Here is a 20,005-nt window from a genome sequence, read left to right as displayed (position 1 = left end):
TTTGATCAAGAAAATATCTTAGAAGCAAATTATCAAAAACAAATCTAATCTTGACATTCTTTTAAAACCACATACCAAGTTTAGCACTTCTTGCATGAGATTAAAGAATTACGTTACCAGAATCAAAACCAAACCCCATGATAACTTTAACTCACGACAAAATAGACTATAGAACGGCGGTGATATCACAATAATCCCTGTGGAAACGATAAACGAAAAGTACCACAATACTCGTTCAACAAAATGATGGCAAAAGAGTTTCAAAAGTAGTGAATGTGTGAGACTTTTCACGAATAAACTCCATCAGATGTATCTGGAGTAGTCATTAACACACAAAATATCTCTCTCTTCTCCAAGGCTCTCAACTTGCATAAGTCTGGTAAGATTCATATGAAGTAATTAAAGAACATGAGTAATGGTAATATGTTGAGACTTCTTATGAGACATCTTAGTTTGCTTCCCAACCTAACAATCTCCACAGATTTTACTTTCTTCGATCTTGAAATCAAGTATGCCAACAATAACTTTTTAGGTGATAAACTTCCTCATGCTTATGAGATTCAAGTGTCCAAACTTCCTATGCCATAACTTAGTTTCTTCAACTTTAGATATGAGATAAGATTGGTGGTGCGACATTTGTTAAATTTGTTTGAAAAAGTGTTCATAACTATATACAAATAAATAAAATATAAGACCTATATGGAAAAAAAATCCGGCGAGCATTAATTTAATAAAATAAAAAATAAATAGCTAACTTACAAAATAAGATATATATATATATATATATATATATATATATATATATATATATATATATATATATATATATATATATATATATATATATATATATATATATATATATATATATATATATATATATATATATATATATATATATATATATATATATATATCATCCTTTTTCACATCTTCTCTTTTCTTTTTCAAAAAAAAAAAAACATTTCATCGATTCCGACTCCAACATAACCAAAATTCATTTTTTTCTTCCTTTCATTTTACCCAGATTCAAAAAAAAAAACATTTTTAAGTTTTTCAAGTAAACTATCACATTGTAGGAGATTTCACATATTCGAGAGGTAATTTTTCCACTAAAATTATAGAGATTTCATGGTGCATTCTTACACTTGTTTTCCAGTCTTTGTTATGGTACTGATGTTATAATTTGAGACATCTACAGATATTCAATTTAGTAGTTTATGTTATTTCATAAATATTTATGATTTACTAAAGTTATGATTTCCAGTAATGTTCAAAATCCATTTTCAAATTCTGTAAAATATTGGAGTTTACATCTTATCTGTCACATGAAGTTTCAATTGAAGAGAGAATTTGATACATTTCATCCAATATCGGAATAAAATGGAATAAGGTTATGTTTCATTATTTGAATTGATCCACAAAAAATAGATGATATAGAGCGATATTAGATGAAATGCATTGTATTCTATTCTGTCACTTTCCATCATTTTTTTTGTACCTTTCAATTTAGATAGAATGATAAAATTGTTCTATTTCATTATGAAGTATTCAAACAATAAAATGACATATTTATTTTATTCTGCTATGTTCTGCTCCATTAATCCTCTTCTCTGCTCGATTTTTTGGTTTATATCTAAAGTCTAAACATAGCCTAAAAAGGGATGAATTTGTCCTTTTTTAAATTATAAAATATTTAATGAAAGTTTAGAAAGTAATAAAGTTGGTCAACTAATAATTTAGGAAAAGATAATTAAAAGTTTCTTTTTTTAGTATTCAATAATGAAACATTTTAAAATTGGGGTGAATGTATGTTCATATTATTTTCCTTTTGGTATTGGATGTGTGTGATTATAAATCATTTTCTTACATTTTCTTACATGCATTATAATGTTGTAGGTCAGAAAGATAATGTTATTATAATATTATTATTGAAAATTCAAGAAGAGTAGTAAATCAACTTCTGCCAAAGAACGAAGGTTTAAAGATATCAAGGTCGAAGTACGAATTTTACATTATTATGATTCATTTTCTTAAGAATCAGAGTGCGAAAAGAAAAAAAAAATACAGTGAATTATGAATATTTTGTTTTGGATTATTTAATTTCAAATTTTTATGTCCTCTATTTTTCAAAAATTTGTCTCTTTAAATATTTGTATATTTTATCTGTAGACTGTTTCAATAAATTTGATTACAAATTCATCAATGGAAAATAAGAGATGGTTAAATATAGTGGTTGATGGCAACAAAGCAATGGAACAATATTGGATGCATATCGTTTCAAACTATCTTGAAAAAATTGTCAGGTTTGAAGATTTATATTTCTTGTTTAATAATTCTCTATCTATACTCATTATTATATTATTTACAATAACTATGTTATCACTTATCACTATCTATACTCTTTTCAAAGCAAACAGCATTCCTATAAAAAAATATTTTTGATATATTTTAATTGGTTAAATGTGGCCAAAAGAAAAAATAGTTAAAACACTAAAAATAGTCAAGACTATACCACAAAACGATAAATTAAAAATTTTATTAAATTTCTTTTTGACAGATTTCCTTTAATATTTATTTGTTATTTGCTTTTCTGTAAAGTTTATTATAATGTCATTTATGTAGGTCATCAACACAATATTGAATTGATATAAAAATTGTACGATTTATTAAATATTATTATTATTATTATTATTATTATTATTATTATTATTATTATTATTATTATTATTATTATTATTATTATTATTATTATTATTATTATTATTATTATTATTATTATTTATATGAAAGACTTCAGAATGTAAAAAAAAATAAAAATTTAAGTGCCATGGTGCTAACTTTTTCATGAAAAGAAAAGTTAAGTTATATAGATTTGACCATTTTTCTAATATATTTGAATATTTTTAAATTTTAAATTTTGGTTTCATTCTTTTTAGTCAAAAAGATTACAAAAAGCAATTTTTTTTTTATATTATATGTAAAATTATATTAACATGAGTGTAAAGTTGACTTTATAAAATATATTGTACATTTTGATAAAAAAATTGTAAAAAAACTATTTTGCATCATTGATCCATAATTTAGCTATTATTTTTTCAAGAAACAATGAATTCCTTTAGTGAATAGAAATGTCTTACAAATCAACCAAATTGTCTTTCAATGTTGTTGAAATTCAAAATACATATTATATTGTAAGCAAAATTCTTTGTAGTCAAGAAAAAGCAAAAGTGTTATAAATTTAGTTATCATTCTTTTTATATTAGCAAAAGTGTTATAAATAACAATAAAAGATTCTCTAACTTTTTATATTTTCTAACATTAAAGACAACAACAAAATACATCTTTTCTTTACTTTTCTTTTTCTCATATTTCTCAAATTTTATTATATATTTATTGTGTTCACACCTCTCTCTCTCTCTCCATATCTTTTTATCTTCCCTAAGAATACAACTTCCTACTTTCATTAAATTCATGAAATTTATTTTTCTCACTCAATTGACAAACAACCAAATCTCATAATTAAATAATATGTAATTCTTTTTTTAATAAAAATTCACATAAATAAGAAAATAGTCACAAAAAGACCCAAAAAAAAAAAAAGGTGTGGTGGCTGAAATTTCACCCGTTAAAGTTCACCCGTTAAAGATGAATAAGTAGAATATCGCTAATCTATCTTACCGTTAGATTTTCATGCACAACTAATTACTGAGCTCGTTTAACATAAAAAATTTGTCAACAAATTTAGTAGCTCGAATTTTATCTTTAAAAAATGAATAAGTTGGATGTCGTGAATTCAAATTTGCTAATTTAACGAAATAATTTCATCATGATTCTAAATGCATTAAAATTTCACTTTTTCGCTGGTTGATTATGCAGGTGCTTCGCTGGAGAAAGACAAGACCATGTAATAATTTTAATAATTTCTTTCTTTAAATTATCATAACATAATTCAAATTTTAACTCTACCAATGAATAATATATCATCTCTTACACTTTATATTTTTTTCTCTATAGGAAAATTATCTTGGACTAGTATTTTATAATGCAAACGCTGAACTAGGTAATACTTATAATTTTTTTTTTTTTTTGCTATAAAATTTGCATGGTAATTTATTGAATATTTTCAGTGGAAGTAGGTTATGACATGCAATTTATAAACTGGACAAAAGATGTGAACAAATACATGGAAAAATTGTCACATCTATCATTCAATGGAAATGATATAAATCAATCTAGCATTACAGAAGGTTTAGCAGAGGCTCTTGTGGTATTTTAATTCTCATTGTTCAATTATTAATTCAACTATATTTATATATTTGCATGAAAAAATATACAAGAAATAAAAATTAATTAAAAAAATTTTAAATATTGGTTGAATTTTTCAGATGTATCCAAAACCATGTGATACAATGACAGAAAGAGAATACTACAATGCAGAAAGACATTGTATTCTAGTTGCTACAGGTGATCCTGTTCCTAAGACAATGCATGTCTGTGTGCCAATGATTCTTAGAGCTCAAGTTATTGGTCAACGATTACAGGCTTGTCACGTCGATTTTCTCGAAGTCGCCAAAAAATGTGTCCCGGTAATATTCTCAAACAAGACTGATTTACATTCTTTATGCAACGATTGCAGAGCCGTTAAATCTTACGTGTAACTTACACTTAGGTTGAACATCTCTGTAGTCGTCGCTACAAAAGATGTAACTTTCTAATATGCTCATGTTGCTTCATGCAGCTAGCTGTGTCCCTATCAGTGATAACTCCTAATCCAGTTCCTATTTTTGGAGCCATATTTAATTTGGTAAGAATTATTCTCTCATATATAAATCCTAGTGTCCATTATGGTACGTAATACTGGTTCGTCTCAGACATCAGACACATTTTTAATCTGAAGTCATCAGACACATTTTTAATATGAAGTGTACTACTGCATATATTGAATGTGACGTTTCAGTGAGTATATTGACGATTTTTATTTTTATGGACTTGTAGGGAAATAATGTATTAACATTGTCAAATGCTCCAATCTCTAGTTACAGCACAGGACAATTGACAATTTTACTGTCAAAAAACTTTAGAGAAGCACACACTGCACTTAAAGAAAAGAGAATAGTGGAATTTCCTTCAACAAGTGTTGCATCAATTAATATAGCATCTGATTCAACACTTTTAGAAGAATCTGTAGCATCTCAGGCGACGATAGGAGCAAAAATAAGCGAAGCTTGCAATGATTTAAGCACCTCGCAACCTTTTGATTTTGAGGAATTGATTTTTCCGAATGGCACGGACCAGGCGAATGTTGCATTCCTTAACTCTCAAGTTCACACAAATCTATATGAAGATATCATGGCCGAGCTCAATAGCGATAATGATATTTTTCCACCGATGAAAAGGCCGAGAACATTTTCACCGTTAGAAGAAGACAATGATCTGATAAACCTTTTAGAAAAACAAATTTCGACGGAAGCACTAATAGAGGTTGAAAATGAATTGCAAAAAGCTCTGAATACATCAGATGATCAAACATCAAATGTTGAATTCACTGCATGTTCATCTAAGGTAGTAAACTTTACGCCGTTCGAAGTACAAACTCCTGTTTCGAATACAGGAGAAGGATCTTCGACAGGACTTTTTAGCGAAAACAGTTTGCAATCATGGTATAATCCACACGTGATTACGACAAACTCATCAACATTGGATTCTTCTTCTCAATTCCAAGCTAGCCTTTCCAATGGGAATTTCGCATATCCTAATTTAATAGGAAACTCACAGATGCAACCTCAACCATACTCATCATCAACAAGTCAGTTTCCAATGTTTCCTAGTTTTGCTAGAGAATCAATCGGAAACTTTCCCACGCAACCTACCGGACAATGTTTTCAAGCCTACAACCAGTATCCGGTGAATAATATGACTCCGGTCAATTTATCGCCTCCGTTAGGAACAAATTATCGGATTCATTCTGCACAAAGCATATCTCCATCATATCCGAACTTGAACTCGAACTCAAATTTGAATTTCTTCTCGCCCCTCGACGATTTACAGGACTACATTCATACTTGGGAGGTAAGTAAACTATTCTCATTTTTTTAACAGAAAAACGATCTATCATTCTTACAAATTTAGATTCTCCGCATTTCCGAGGTTGCTGATAATATATGAATCATGATCTAGGGAAATTTAACAGGAAAAATTAACTCGAGCCGCGTAACTGTCATTAAAGCAAGGGTATGATAGAATATACTTTTTTTTTTGAAATATTTGACATCAAAATTTATATATAGCTTAAAATTTTCCTTGTTTGTTTCCATGTAACAGGCCTTCAGAAAACCAACGACATCACTCACGTATGTGGATTCTCTTTTGTATAACCATAAATTTCGTAAACTCGGCATTGTTAACTTTTGCTGCATTTTGCAGGCTTACTCTTAGATGGAGTAATAGGTTGGAGATAAGCCATTTGTTACCACTTAAGGCTGTCAACCATACAAAAAAGTACTTTTTATTTAAGCACAATGATGCCTATTTTCACTTATACTTGCTTACATATTCTAATATTGTTAAATTTCAGATTTTACCATCCAATAGGTAATGTTATCTTCCATGCGCTTAAGTACAACAGTGTTGATTTGTACAAGCATTTGAAAAACAGATATTTGGTGAGTCACACACACTTTTATAGACAACAAGAGTTCAATGTTTTTTTTATACCTAGTCTTAAATATTTGATGTGTGATGTGTCCATGCAGTGTGCAAAAATTGATCAACAATATCAATCAATAATCTTGTTTCCAACTGAAAGAGAAAACTTCTTTGTTGGAACAGTCTTCCCTGGGGTGAGTATAGTATTTCAAATAGTAGTATCTAATTTTATAGCTTTTCTTTTGAAGTTTTCTTTTGAATCTAACTATTTAATATATATGGCAGGATACATTGTTCATAGAACCTGGAACATAATCAGAAGAAACAAACAACAGTCTTGTTATTTTATGGGATGAATCTGGTGTTCATATTTTTTTTATCTCAAGTATAACTTACTTTTACTCAATAATCTTGAATATATATTGTAGTACCAAAAATACATGGGAGGTACTTAATAATCTTGAATATATATTGTACATACCAAAAATACTTAAGCCGACATGGGAGGTCGGTATGAATATAAGCGGTTATGGTAGAGAGGTCGGATTGGTGGCATACCGTCGAGCAGGTCAGATACATATTTTCTAGTCGGATCATCTCCTCTACTCGGCAAGCCCTCAGGTCGGAGGGCTTCTATATTCCCCACCTCCGCAGCCGGTTGTCTTAGTCCGCTTTGACGGTTACAAATATAGGACTCGCTTGACCTGTTACAAGGCGTTACATTTTTTAAATAGAGGGCGGCGGAGGTTACGACAGCTGTCATTAGCTGTCATTACTGAGGGATTCCAAGGGTCATTTCATTAAAGTTGTGGTTCATCATTACGGTTGTATAAATAGGACTCCCGATCGAGGGATAAACAATACACTCTTTCATCTTGAGCTCACGCATACTTCTATCGTGCTGCTCAAATCCCTAAATAAACTCAGTTTAACCTATTCAATTGCGACCTCACCAGATTCGTCTCCGAGAGGTATTTCAAACGTGTTTTTGCATAAACATAAAAACTGAAATGGGCAAGCCCTACATGTTCATCAAAACCTTAGCTAAAAATAAGTACTTGAAAACAAAAATGAAACACATCATGCATGACTACATCAACAAGGTATATCTATAGATAATTTCAAATTCATTACAAGCAAATGTATGTCATAACCAAATTTTGAGAGAATCACTTTCCTCAACTAAGAGAAAATAGATTTACATCAAATTGCCACAAGAGTATCTAGTGAACTACTAACACATATGATACAAATTTAAACTACACTCTTACTTAGCCTTTGTTCATTTCTAATAATCAGAACACTATTTTACAACATGTAAATTTGTAACATATTTTCATGATCAACTTTTCCTCCAAATGAGAAAGAAAAAGATGACCCCTAGTAGTACACATTACACCTCTATAATCATTGAATAAACTGTTGTTCACACCCAAAAATCTTAACTGATCGACTCGGCTAGCTTTCCAGTTCGACAACATTTGAATAAACTTTTTGTACAACCTACTCGCTAGCTTCTTCTTGTCGGTTTCTCCCCGATTTTGAAACCCTTTGATTCACTTGATGCTTTGAGTTCGGATCAACGAGCAACATGCGTGACATGACATATGACAAGAGTTCTTCGCGGTGCGAGAACGTGAAGTCCAAATGCGCGTATTCAAATTCGTTATACGAAACATTTACGCCGGCACTTTTCATTAATCTATAGTGTCGCTTTACCATTGAAGGTCTTATAACTTTGTCTTTATGTCCAGCAACAAGATCAACGGGAATGTCGATGAGTCCGTAGTGTTTACCTAAATCCAAAGGCTCGGGTGAACCGTACGCTTGTCTATTGGCAGAAGCACTCCCGTAATCGAACATTCTAAACCTTCCGACACGTTTAATCTGTGCAAGATGGAGGGCGACACGAAAAGACACTCCCGGCATGTCGTTCATGTTGTAGTGCGGTAACCCTAAAACTCCAACCCAATTTGAGCTATCTCCACCAACAACATAACTCATCAAGGTTTGAACTAATCCTCCGACGGCAGGTAGGTTATGAAGATCCCGAGCTAACTTAAAGACAAGCATGCGAAAAAACCGTGTAGGTATATAAAACGCAGGCACAACATGAGACAAAACGGGAGCCGCAATAGTTAATAGAATCTCTGCCATAGAAAAAACTATGTTAGAATCGTCATGAAAACCGGCCGGAGATAGTAAAATCAATCTTGAAAGCCTATGTTGCTTCTCTTCTATCCTTCGCGTAACAATATACATTATCATAGCAGCTCCTCCTAAACTATGAGAAATCGCACAAAGCTTGTAAAGCTGATCGTCATCGGTTTCCTCCTCAATATCAGGTTTACTAAGCTTTAACTCTGCAGTTTTCACTTCATCGATTTTCTCTATCATAGCAGGAATATCCTCCGTCGCGTGCTCGTTGACGGAGTACTGCCAATATCTGCATCACATCAATTCCATTACATAAATAAAATCGCATACGATGAAAACCAGATTATATCAAATCAAACTCAAAAAACAAAACAAATTTGTTTTGAGGATTATATCAAATCAAACTCAAAAAACAAAACAAATTTGTTTTGAGAATGAGAACTTACTGACGCGATGACATGTTCTTGTTGACGTGTTCTCTGGAAACCAAACCGCGAAAGTTCCCGAGAAATACATCGTACCCTGCAGATAGAACAAAAACTCTGCATTAATAATTCCGAAAAAAATTTGTTTGCGACAGCACATATATTAACTTGACAATTATATAACAAACCTTGATCATAGGCTGCAAAAGCTGGAGAGCCAACAACACCATTAGATACCCAACTGAATCAAAATAAACAAAAAAAGTTTATAAGTTAACTAAATTGCAGAAATATTTTTCTTCCAAATACGAGTTTTCAAACATGTATACTATACTAAATAAATCCTTCGACTTGTATTAGTAAATTAAGTCGCATAATCAAGCAAGAACCGAGCAACATAGAGATAACATAACTTACCCCATCGATGAATCAAAAACCCCATGCTGAAGAAAAACAGCTTTTTTAGCATCTCGCCTGTGAAATCAGATTACAGGGATTAGACGCATCCATTTCTGAATTCTATAGTAGTTAATCATAAATTAGTGCTGAACTCAAGGGGGTGTATCATTGAATTGACGAAGATCGATTTGATTTTCTGTAAAAAATGAGTATTTTACCTAGGTATTCTTTCCAAAAGAAGAATATATCCGTCCGCAGTAATCACATGAATAGCTTCATACGGATACCTGTCACAAGTATAATGAGAAATCACGAAGTTGGGAAATAAGATGCCAAAATAAAACAAACATATATAAAGGAATTTGGATTGGTTGTTGGATCGAGATCAGACGGTCTAGATTTGAAATTTTAACCATTTGGGCTCGATCCAACGGACACCGATGTTCTGGCTACACGAATTTGTGAGATTTCTGGTTGCAAGCAATCCATATTGCATATAAAGGAAGCTACATGACAGCAATTACCCGAGATCTGTTATGACATCCTGACATGTCCGCGCCTCGGTATTCAAAGACTGATAGTTGATTTTCCTCTCAGAACGTACAGGGTTTTCATCCCCTAGCATGGATGTAGAAGTCGATGCATCCTCAGCAGAATTGCGAATTTCTTCATTGCCACTTTCATGAGATGAAAACAACCTGAATAATGCACCAAAAGCTTTTGTCGGAGATAGAAGAAGATGTGCTCCCTTGCGAACAACATCGAAGACAGCTTCTATACATATCTCTATGCCGAGATGAAGATCCTGTTTGACAAAATAAAAGTTACACTTGTATGAATTTACCTATAAACTATGAATAAACATGATGAAAATTTTAATCAATAGAAATTGTCGCTACAAACCTCTACAATGCCGCGTCTCCTATCAGTAGCACGGTGGATAAAGTGATCCTTGATACTTTGCACCCTCCTATATGCATGTAAACGTGAAGGGCGTTTCTCTCTAGAGATATGTAGCGCTTTTAACACCACAAAATAAGCAAAATGGAGAAGACGAAGCGGAATCCTCAGCAAGAACTTTACAGGGAGTAAAATCCAAAGTAAGATATATTGGATCCAGTTCATCTGATGCCTACTGTTTCTAGCAAAAGCAGCTTCAGAGGCTCTAGAACTATGAGACGCGGGAGACGGAGGACATTCATATCTATCACTATCTTCTTCTCCAGACGATGAGTATTCGAGACCTGAGTTATCGGAATCCATAGAAAGTTCGTGGATGAATTGGTTGAAAGACGACGCGCCACTACAAAAGAAAGAAAAAAAACACGGTGAAGAAAATAGTACCGATATTCGACAGCATTTAATACCAAAACTCCGTGCTATAACTACTAATGCGATACCGAAAAGTCTTACTTCTCCATCCAACGCGGAAACCGCGGTCCTCGAAAAGTCGGTCTGAGTTCCCAACCATGAATACCTTCAAGTATTTTTGCATTTCCAGGAAGCAATGCCAACAGAAGTGCAGATATTCCATTGATTATCCTAACAATATTATTCAATGACTCACAAGTAACAGCTTTCACTGACCTGCACAGAAAACCATTAAAACCCTAACAACCATGATTTTTTTGCTTAATCTTACCAACAAATTAAGCAAAATTTTTACCAAATCTTATAATTAGCAATTAATTAACACCAAAAATGAAAAAAACATGCTTAAACATTAATGGATTGCATTGAAGTATAACAGAACCAAAAGGGAAATTCAACTCCATTAAGCAATCAAATGATATCAATTAAGCATTCAATATAATACAATCAGAAGAATCCAACAACAATAAACATGTTCAAACAATAAAAATTCACCTAAAAAATTGATTATCATTTAATCATTTCCTCCAAAACCCTCTTAATAATAATCTAATTGCACTACAAAACTTCATTAGAATACAAAAACAAATGCAAAACTTACTCTTTAGTGACGACGAGGACATGATCAACCAAACGTTGCATCATGGGGTTATTTCTTTTCATCCAAAGCTTTATTCTTTCTTCAAACCCCTCTTCAAAATCCAATCTTTTTAATACCAAATCCAAAAATAAGCAGAAAAACAACGAAATTAACGAAACCCAGAATCGGATCAAAGTGAAACACAACAAATTTGAATAAAGGTTTATGAAGAGATTTGTGTTTCACAAAACCAAAACAAAAACAAAAAGCCAAAAAGTACTTATTATTTTTCTACGAGGACGAGGTCGGTGGTTTATGTCGGAATGCCACGTGGCGGAACGTAATTGGACAGAATTCTATATTTTACTTTTTAGCTACGGTTTTTGAGATGAAAAACTTGAAATGGATTAGGATTACACGTAAGGTGTGGGACCCAACTATTTATGTGGTGATGCTATATTCGCCAACGTGATCTTTAGGAGAATCTGGACCGTTGATGAGGGTAGATTAGATTCTGAATCTCATGGACGGCTAGGATTGAATTTTAAGATCTTTGATGAGTTACGCGTGGTTTAAGTAGTTACCTCTTGCTTGAAAGAAGAGGCACGTAAAAATAAGTGACTTTTTTTCTAAGTTTAGGTAAAAATGATTTATGACATTGATTTTAAAGTTAAGTTTATCATTTGTAGATTATTTATTTATGAAGATTCAATAAATATCTATAGATTGGACGGAGTTTTTAAATGTGAAAGAAAATTGAAAGAAGTGGGAGTTGGTCTAAAATGTTTTGTTTGACTTTTTGCTATTGCTTTAATTTACCTAAGGAAACATTTATCATATATGTTTGACGAGAATTTTATAATTTAAATAACGTTTTTATTATGGATTTGGTCACGCTATGAGTCTTTAATTTTTTATGCAGCCTTATGAATCTAATGACTTAGAGTTACAAAGCTTATAGTGGAAGAACCTTTATTCACATGCTGAGCCTAGCGACTACTAAATTATAGTAAATCAAACCGTTTTAATTTATTAAGAATTGAATTGAATCTAAATTATTGGTTTCTTAAACCATTTTAAAATTTTGGACCGTGCCAAATCGTTTGAAGATAATTTTTTAAACCGAACCGTTTATTAAAGAATCAAACCGTTAATCTTTTTTTTTTTCAAGTAATTATGACATTGTCATCTCAAATAATGAGAATATATTCTCTAATTTTGAAAGGAAAAAAACACACATCTTCTCTTTATTTTTTTTTATTTCTCAACGTTTATTGTCCACTTATTGTATTCACACCATTCTTTTTTTCTTCACTCTTTCACTAAATTCATAAAATTTATTTTTCTCACTCAATTGACAAAAGTCCAATTCTAATTACTAAATGTAATTCACTTTTTCAAAAAAATTAAAACTGACTCACAAAAAATAAAATAACAAAAAATAAGAGGGAAAATCTAAAAGGAAAACAAACAAAACACAATAAAAATATAGAGACAACTTCCATTCTTTAAAAAAACATGAAAAATATAAAATCAAAGAAAACTCAAATCTATTAATAAATAAAAATATTATTTATTGTGACGAGCATATAAAACAAAAAATTTGGTCCTACATGAAAAGAGGGGTAGAATCCTATCCCTTCTTTAGAGTTTTACGCTCGAACTCCTTAGGCTTGATGAAAGTAGAAACACCTTCGAACTTACCATCGGCCTTTCTTCGAATCATTATGCCCTTCATGTGAACTCCATGAGCATTCATAACAACAACATCCTTTTTGGAGGCTTTATTCTTCAAGTTCTTCTTGTCTTAATTTCCAAAAGTATTCGTTCCTTTCCTTGTTTCCACCATGTTGTTAGAGAGATTCAAATAATTCCATGTGGAAAGTGAAAGGTCGGAGAGAGGTTTGAGGTGTAGAAACGAAAAATAAAAAAATGTGAACTTTTTAAATATTTATATAAGTAACTGATTCTTTTCTTCTTGCAGTGACTTCTTCATCTAAATTTTCTATAATTTTTATATAAGCATTTTTCTTGATAATTGATGATGATTCTTTTCTTTCCCAAACAATATTCTTTTCATCATATGAATCTCCATCTTCTTAAGCTATTTGTACGTTGTTCTCCATATTGTTTGGAACATCTTTCTTATCATTTGGACCAGTGAAACTAGGATCTTTGTCTTTGCTGGGAATCACTTAAGCTTAATCGTCATTAACAGTCAGATTTATGGACTCCATCATAGATTTTGTGTGCTTTTTAAATACTTTATACACCCTGCCGTTAAAGGAATAACTTAGAAAATTCATTCATTTATCTTTGGATCTAACTTCTTGGGTTGCTCATGATAAAAAAGAATATATCATGCACTACCCAACACATGAAAAGATTTAAATTTGGGATTCCTTCCTCTCCATAGCTCATATTAAGTAACCTTCATACATGACTGAATTGTTACTCGATTCGAATGTGACAAGTAATATTCATTTCTTCTACTCAAAAGTGATATGGAAGATGTTTGGCATGAAGCATAACTCGCTCAATTTCTTGCAAAATACGACTCTTCTTTTCGACAATCTCATTCTGCTGAGGTGTGACGGGGGCAGAGAACTAGACAATCCCTTCAACACTGCAGAAAGAATAGAAGTTGGAGCTCTCAAATTCTCTTTCATTGACGCTTCAAATGCAAATGATCTTTCCAATATATTCTCTTTTTGTTTTGTAAATGATGGCAAAAGAGCTTCAAAAGTAGTGAATGTGTGAGACTTTTCACGAATAAACTCCATCAGATGTATCTGGAGTAGTCATTAACACACAAAATATCTCTCTATTCTCCAAGGCTCTCAACTTGCATAGGTCTGGTAAGATTCATATGAAGTAATTAAAGAACATGAGTAATGGTAATATGTTGAAACTTCTTATGAGACATCTTAGTTTGCTTTCCAACCTAGCAATCTCCACAGATTTTACTTTCTTCGATCTTGAAATCAAGTATGCCAACAATAACTTTTTAGGTAATAAACTTCCTCATGCTTATGAGATTCAAGTGTCCAAACTTCCTATGCCATAACTTAGTTTCTTCAACTTTAGATATGAGATAGGATTGGTGGTGCGACATTTGTTAAATTTGTTTGAAAAAGTGTTCATAACTATATACAAATAAATAAAATATAAGACCTATATGGAAAAAAAATCCGGCGAGCATTAATCAAATCCAATCAAATAATTAAATTAATAAAATAAAAAATAAATAGCTAACTTACAAAATAAGATATATATATATATATATATATATATATATATATATATATATATATATATATATATATATATATATATATATATATTATATATATATATACTCATCGATTCCGACTCCAACATAATCAAAATTCATTTTTTTTCTTCCTTTCATTTTACCCAGATTCAAAAAAAAAAAAAAACATTTTGAAGTTTTTCAAGTAAACTATCACATTGTAGGAGATTTCACATATTCGAGAGGTAATTTTTCCACTAAAATTATAGAGATTTCATGGTGCATTCTTACACTTGCTTTCCAGTAATTTGAGACATCTACAGATATTCAATTTAGTAGTTTATGTTATTTCATAAATATTTATGCTTTACTAAAGTTATGATTTCCAGTAATGTTCAAAATCCATTTTCAAATTCTGTAATATATTGGAGTTTAGATCTTATCTGTCACATGAAGTTTCAATTGAAGAGAGAATTCCATGAAGTTATTTTCATTATTTGAATTCATCCAAAAAATAATAATAGATGATATAGAGCGATATTAGTTGAAATGCATTGCATTTCATTCCGTCATTTTTCATCATTTTTTTTTACCTTTCAAATTTAGATAGAATGACAAAATTGTTCAGTTTCATTATGAAGTATTCAAACAATAAAATAACATATTCATTTTATTCTGCTCCATTTTATTCATTAATCCTCTTCTGCTCGATTTTTTTGGTTATATCTAAAGTTTAAATATAGCCTAAAAAGGATGAATTTGTCCTTTTTTAAATTATAAAATATTTAATGAAAGTTTAGAAAGTAATAAAGTTGGTCAACTAATAATTTAGAAAAAGATAATTAAAAAGTTTCTTTTTTTTTTTACAAGAAAAAAGTTTCTTTTTTTAGTATTCAATAATGAAACATTTTAAAATTGGGATGAATGTATGTTCATATTATTTTCCTTTTGGTATTGGATGTATGTGATTATAAATCATTTTTTTACATGCATTATAATGTTATTATACTGTTGTGGATCAACTTAAGAATCAGAGTGCGAAAAAAAAAATTTACATATACAATAAATTATGAATATGTTGTTCTGGATTATTTAATTTCAAATTTTTATATTTCTATATTTCAAAAATTTGTCTCTTTAAATATTTATATATATTTTTTATCTGTAGACAGTTTCAATAAATTTGATTACAAATTCATCAATGGAAAATAAGAGATGGTTAAATATAGTGGTTGATGGCAACAAAGCAATGGAACAATATTGGATGCATATCGTTTCAAACTATCTTGAAAAAATTGTCAGGTTTGAAGATTTATATTTCTTGTTTAATAATTCTCTTTAAACCTAGTAGGTACTTATTATTATATTATTTACAATAACTATGTTATCACTTATCACTATCTATACTCTTTTCAAAGCAAACAGCATTCCTATAAAAAAATATTTTTGATATATTTTAATTGGTTAAATGTGGCCAAAAGAAAAAATAATTAAAACACTAAAAATAGTCAAGACTATACCACAAAACGATAATTAAAAATTTTATTAAATTTCTTTTTGACAGATTTCCTTTAATATTTATTTGTTATTTGCTTTTCTGTAAAGTTTATTATAATGTCATTTATTTATGTAGGTCATCAACACAATATTGAATTGATAAGAATTGTACGATTTATTAAATATTATTATTTTATTTATTTTTTATACGAAAGACTTTAGAATGTAAAAAATATATATAATTAAATGCCATGGTGCTAACGTTTTTCATGAAAAGAAAAGTTAAGTTATATAGATTTGACCATTTTTCTAATATATTTGAATATTTTTAATTTTTAAATTTTGGTTTCATTCTTTTTAGTCAAAAAGATTACAAAAAGCAATTTTTTTTTATATTATATGTAAAATTATATTAACATGAGTGTAAAGTTGACTTTATAAAATATATTGTACATTTTGGTTAAAAAAATTGTGAAAAAACTATTCTTCATCATTGATCCATAATTTAGCTATTATTTTTTCAAGAAACAATGAATTCCTTTAGTGAATAAAAATGTCTTACAAATCAACCAAATTGTCTTTCAATGTTGTTGAAATTCAAAATACATATTATATTGTAAGCAAAATTCTTTGTAGTCAAGAAAAAGCAAAAGTGATATATGTAAAAAAAAAAGTTGTTATAAAATGATATCAATCTTTTAAATAACAATAAAAGATTCTCTAACTTTTTATATTTTCTAACATTAAAGACAACAACAAAACACATCTTTTCTTTACTTTTCTTTTTCTCATATTTTTCAAATTTTATTATATATTTATTGTGTTCACACCTCTCTCCCTACCTTACAACTCCCTACCTTCATTAAACTCATGAAATTTATTTTTCTCACTCAATTGACAAATAACCAAATCTCATAACTAAATAATATATAATTTGTTTTTTTAATAAAAATTCATATAAATAGGAAAATAGTCACAAAAAGAACCAAAAAAAAAATATATCGCTAATCTATCTTACCGTTGGATTTTCATGCACAACTAATTACTGAGCTCGTTTAACAGAAAAAAATTTGTCATCAAATTTAGTAGCTCGAATTTTACTTTTCAAAGGTGAATAAGTTGGATGTCGTGAATTCGAACCTGCTAACTAAACGAAATAATTTTGTCATGATTCTAAATGCATTAAAATTTCACTTCTTCACTTGTTGATTATGCAGGTGCTTCGTTGGAGAAAGACAAGACCATGTAATAATTTTAATAATTTCTTTCTTTAAATTATCATAACATAATTCAAATTTTAACTCTACCAATGAATAATATATCATCTCTTACACTTTATATTTTTTTCTCTATAGGAAAATTATCTTGGACTAGTATTTTATAATGCAAACGCTGAACTAGGTAATACTTATAATTTTCTTTTCTTTTCTTTTTTTCTATAAAATTTGCATGGTAATTTATTGAATGCATATGTCTAAACAATTTAACCTTTTTTTCAGTGGAAATAGGCTATGACATGCAATTTATAAACTGGACAAAAGATGTGAATAAATTCATGGAAAATTTGTCACATCTATCATTCAATGGAAATGATATAAATCAATCTAGCATTACAGAAGGTTTAGCAGAAGCTCTTGTGGTATTTTAATTCTCATTATTCAATTATTAATTCAACTATATTTATATATTTGCATGAAAAAATATACAAGAAATAAAAATTAATCAAAAAAATTTTAAATATTGGTTGAATTTTTCAGATGTATCCAAAACCATGTGATACAATGACAGAAAGAGAATACTACAATGCCGAAAGACATTGTATTCTAGTTGCTACAGGTGATCCTGTTCCTAAGACAATGCATGTCTGTGTGCCAATGATTCTTAGAGCTCAAGTTATTGGTCAACGATTACAGGCTTGTCACGTCGATTTTCTCGAAGTCGCCAAAAAATGTGTCCCGGTAATATTCTCAAACAAGACTGATTTACATTCTTTATGCAACGATTGCAGAGCCGTTAAATCTTACGTGTAACTTACACTTAGGTTGAACATCTCTGTAGTCGTCGCTACAAAAGATGTAACTTTCTAATATGCTCATGTTGCTTCATGCAGCTAGCTGTGTCCCTATCAGTGATAACTCCTAATCCAGTTCCTATTTTTGGAGCCATATTTAATTTGGTAAGAATTATTCTCTCATATATAAATCCTAGTGTCCATTATGGTACGTAATACTGGTTCGTCTCAGACATCAGACACATTTTTAATCTGAAGTCATCAGACACATTTTTAATATGAAGTGTACTACTGCATATATTGAATGTGACGTTTCAGTGAGTATATTGACGATTTTTATTTTTATGGACTTGTAGGGAAATAATGTATTAACATTGTCAAATGCTCCAATCTCTAGTTACAGCACAGGACAATTGACAATTTTACTGTCAAAAAACTTTAGAGAAGCACACACTGCACTTAAAGAAAAGAGAATAGTGGAATTTCCTTCAACAAGTGTTGCATCAATTAATATAGCATCTGATTCAACACTTTTAGAAGAATCTGTAGCATCTCAGGCGACGATAGGAGCAAAAATAAGCGAAGCTTGCAATGATTTAAGCACCTCGCAACCTTTTGATTTTGAGGAATTGATTTTTCCGAATGGCACGGACCAGGCGAATGTTGCATTCCTTAACTCTCAAGTTCACACAAATCTATATGAAGATATCATGGCCGAGCTCAATAGCGATAATGATATTTTTCCACCGATGAAAAGGCCGAGAACATTTTCACCGTTAGAAGAAGACAATGATCTGATAAACCTTTTAGAAAAACAAATTTCGACGGAAGCACTAATAGAGGTTGAAAATGAATTGCAAAAAGCTCTGAATACATCAGATGATCAAACATCAAATGTTGAATTCACTGCATGTTCATCTAAGGTAGTAAACTTTACGCCGTTCGAAGTACAAACTCCTGTTTCGAATACAGGAGAAGGATCTTCGACAGGACTTTTTAGCGAAAACAGTTTGCAATCATGGTATAATCCACACGTGATTACGACAAACTCATCAACATTGGATTCTTCTTCTCAATTCCAAGCTAGCCTTTCCAATGGGAATTTCGCATATCCTAATTTAATAGGAAACTCACAGATGCAACCTCAACCATACTCATCATCAACAAGTCAGTTTCCAATGTTTCCTAGTTTTGCTAGAGAATCAATCGGAAACTTTCCCACGCAACCTACCGGACAATGTTTTCAAGCCTACAACCAGTATCCGGTGAATAATATGACTCCGGTCAATTTATCGCCTCCGTTAGGAACAAATTATCGGATTCATTCTGCACAAAGCATATCTCCATCATATCCGAACTTGAACTCGAACTCAAATTTGAATTTCTTCTCGCCCCTCGACGATTTACAGGACTACATTCATACTTGGGAGGTAAGTAAACTATTCTCATTTTTTTAACAGAAAAACGATCTATCATTCTTACAAATTTAGATTCTCCGCATTTCCGAGGTTGCTGATAATATATGAATCATGATCTAGGGAAATTTAACAGGAAAAATTAACTCGAGCCGCGTAACTGTCATTAAAGCAAGGGTATGATAGAATATACTTTTTTTTTTGAAATATTTGACATCAAAATTTATATATAGCTTAAAATTTTCCTTG

General features: G+C 30.5%; 3 protein-coding genes across 3 annotated transcripts; 2 read left to right on the top strand and 1 right to left on the bottom strand.

Moving 5' to 3' along the window:
- The first annotated feature begins 408 nt into the window (after window positions 1–408).
- LOC131594867 (mediator of RNA polymerase II transcription subunit 25-like) lies at window positions 409–6,228 on the top strand. The gene is made up of 8 exons (XM_058867071.1): window positions 409–564; window positions 2,173–2,306; window positions 3,880–3,907; window positions 4,018–4,063; window positions 4,131–4,270; window positions 4,389–4,589; window positions 4,742–4,807; window positions 4,999–6,228. The coding sequence occupies exons 1-8, from the start codon at window positions 409–411 to the stop codon at window positions 6,097–6,099; spliced, it is 1,872 nt and encodes a 623-aa protein (XP_058723054.1). The 3' UTR covers window positions 6,100–6,228.
- Window positions 6,229–7,735: 1,507 nt separating this feature from the next.
- On the bottom strand, window positions 7,736–11,846 carry LOC131594320 (uncharacterized). The gene is made up of 9 exons (XM_058866416.1): window positions 11,602–11,846; window positions 11,043–11,216; window positions 10,533–10,932; window positions 10,154–10,434; window positions 9,848–9,916; window positions 9,648–9,704; window positions 9,419–9,471; window positions 9,252–9,327; window positions 7,736–9,094 (listed from the first exon to the last, which is right to left on the bottom strand). The coding sequence occupies exons 1-9, from the start codon at window positions 11,661–11,663 to the stop codon at window positions 8,152–8,154; spliced, it is 2,115 nt and encodes a 704-aa protein (XP_058722399.1). The 5' UTR covers window positions 11,664–11,846; the 3' UTR covers window positions 7,736–8,151.
- A 4,188-nt stretch (window positions 11,847–16,034) lies between these two features.
- LOC131594862 (mediator of RNA polymerase II transcription subunit 25-like) lies at window positions 16,035–19,927 on the top strand. The gene is made up of 7 exons (XM_058867066.1): window positions 16,035–16,135; window positions 17,548–17,575; window positions 17,686–17,731; window positions 17,830–17,969; window positions 18,088–18,288; window positions 18,441–18,506; window positions 18,698–19,927. Exons 1-7 carry the CDS (start codon window positions 16,035–16,037, stop codon window positions 19,796–19,798), a joined length of 1,683 nt encoding a protein of 560 aa, XP_058723049.1. The 3' UTR covers window positions 19,799–19,927.
- Window positions 19,928–20,005: the final 78 nt, after the last annotated feature.

This window comes from Vicia villosa, linkage group LG4 (assembly GCF_029867415.1).
Source record: "Vicia villosa cultivar HV-30 ecotype Madison, WI linkage group LG4, Vvil1.0, whole genome shotgun sequence".
NCBI classification, from domain to species: domain Eukaryota; kingdom Viridiplantae; phylum Streptophyta; class Magnoliopsida; order Fabales; family Fabaceae; genus Vicia; species Vicia villosa.
This window is presented reverse-complemented; position numbering and strand designations above follow the sequence as displayed.

Excerpts from the sequence above, each read along its gene's own strand:
- LOC131594867 (XM_058867071.1), top strand. The coding sequence starts at position 409 with ATGAGTAATGGTAATATGTTGAGACTTCTTATGAGACATCTTAGTTTG. Across the intron at positions 3,908-4,017 it reads CTGGAGAAAGACAAGACCAT|GAAAATTATCTTGGACTAGT; the intron begins GTAATAATTTTA and ends TTTTCTCTATAG. Across the intron at positions 4,808-4,998 it reads TTGGAGCCATATTTAATTTG|GGAAATAATGTATTAACATT; the intron begins GTAAGAATTATT and ends ATGGACTTGTAG.
- LOC131594320 (XM_058866416.1), bottom strand. The coding sequence starts at position 11,663 with ATGAAAAGAAATAACCCCATGATGCAACGTTTGGTTGATCATGTCCTC. Across the intron at positions 10,933-11,042 it reads TTTCCGCGTTGGATGGAGAA|TGGCGCGTCGTCTTTCAACC; the intron begins GTAAGACTTTTC and ends TTTCTTTTGTAG. Across the intron at positions 9,328-9,418 it reads TTTTGCAGCCTATGATCAAG|GGTACGATGTATTTCTCGGG; the intron begins GTTTGTTATATA and ends TTCTATCTGCAG.
- LOC131594862 (XM_058867066.1), top strand. The coding sequence starts at position 16,035 with ATGGAAAATAAGAGATGGTTAAATATAGTGGTTGATGGCAACAAAGCA. Across the intron at positions 16,136-17,547 it reads TATCTTGAAAAAATTGTCAG|GTGCTTCGTTGGAGAAAGAC; the intron begins GTTTGAAGATTT and ends TTGATTATGCAG. Across the intron at positions 17,576-17,685 it reads TTGGAGAAAGACAAGACCAT|GAAAATTATCTTGGACTAGT; the intron begins GTAATAATTTTA and ends TTTTCTCTATAG.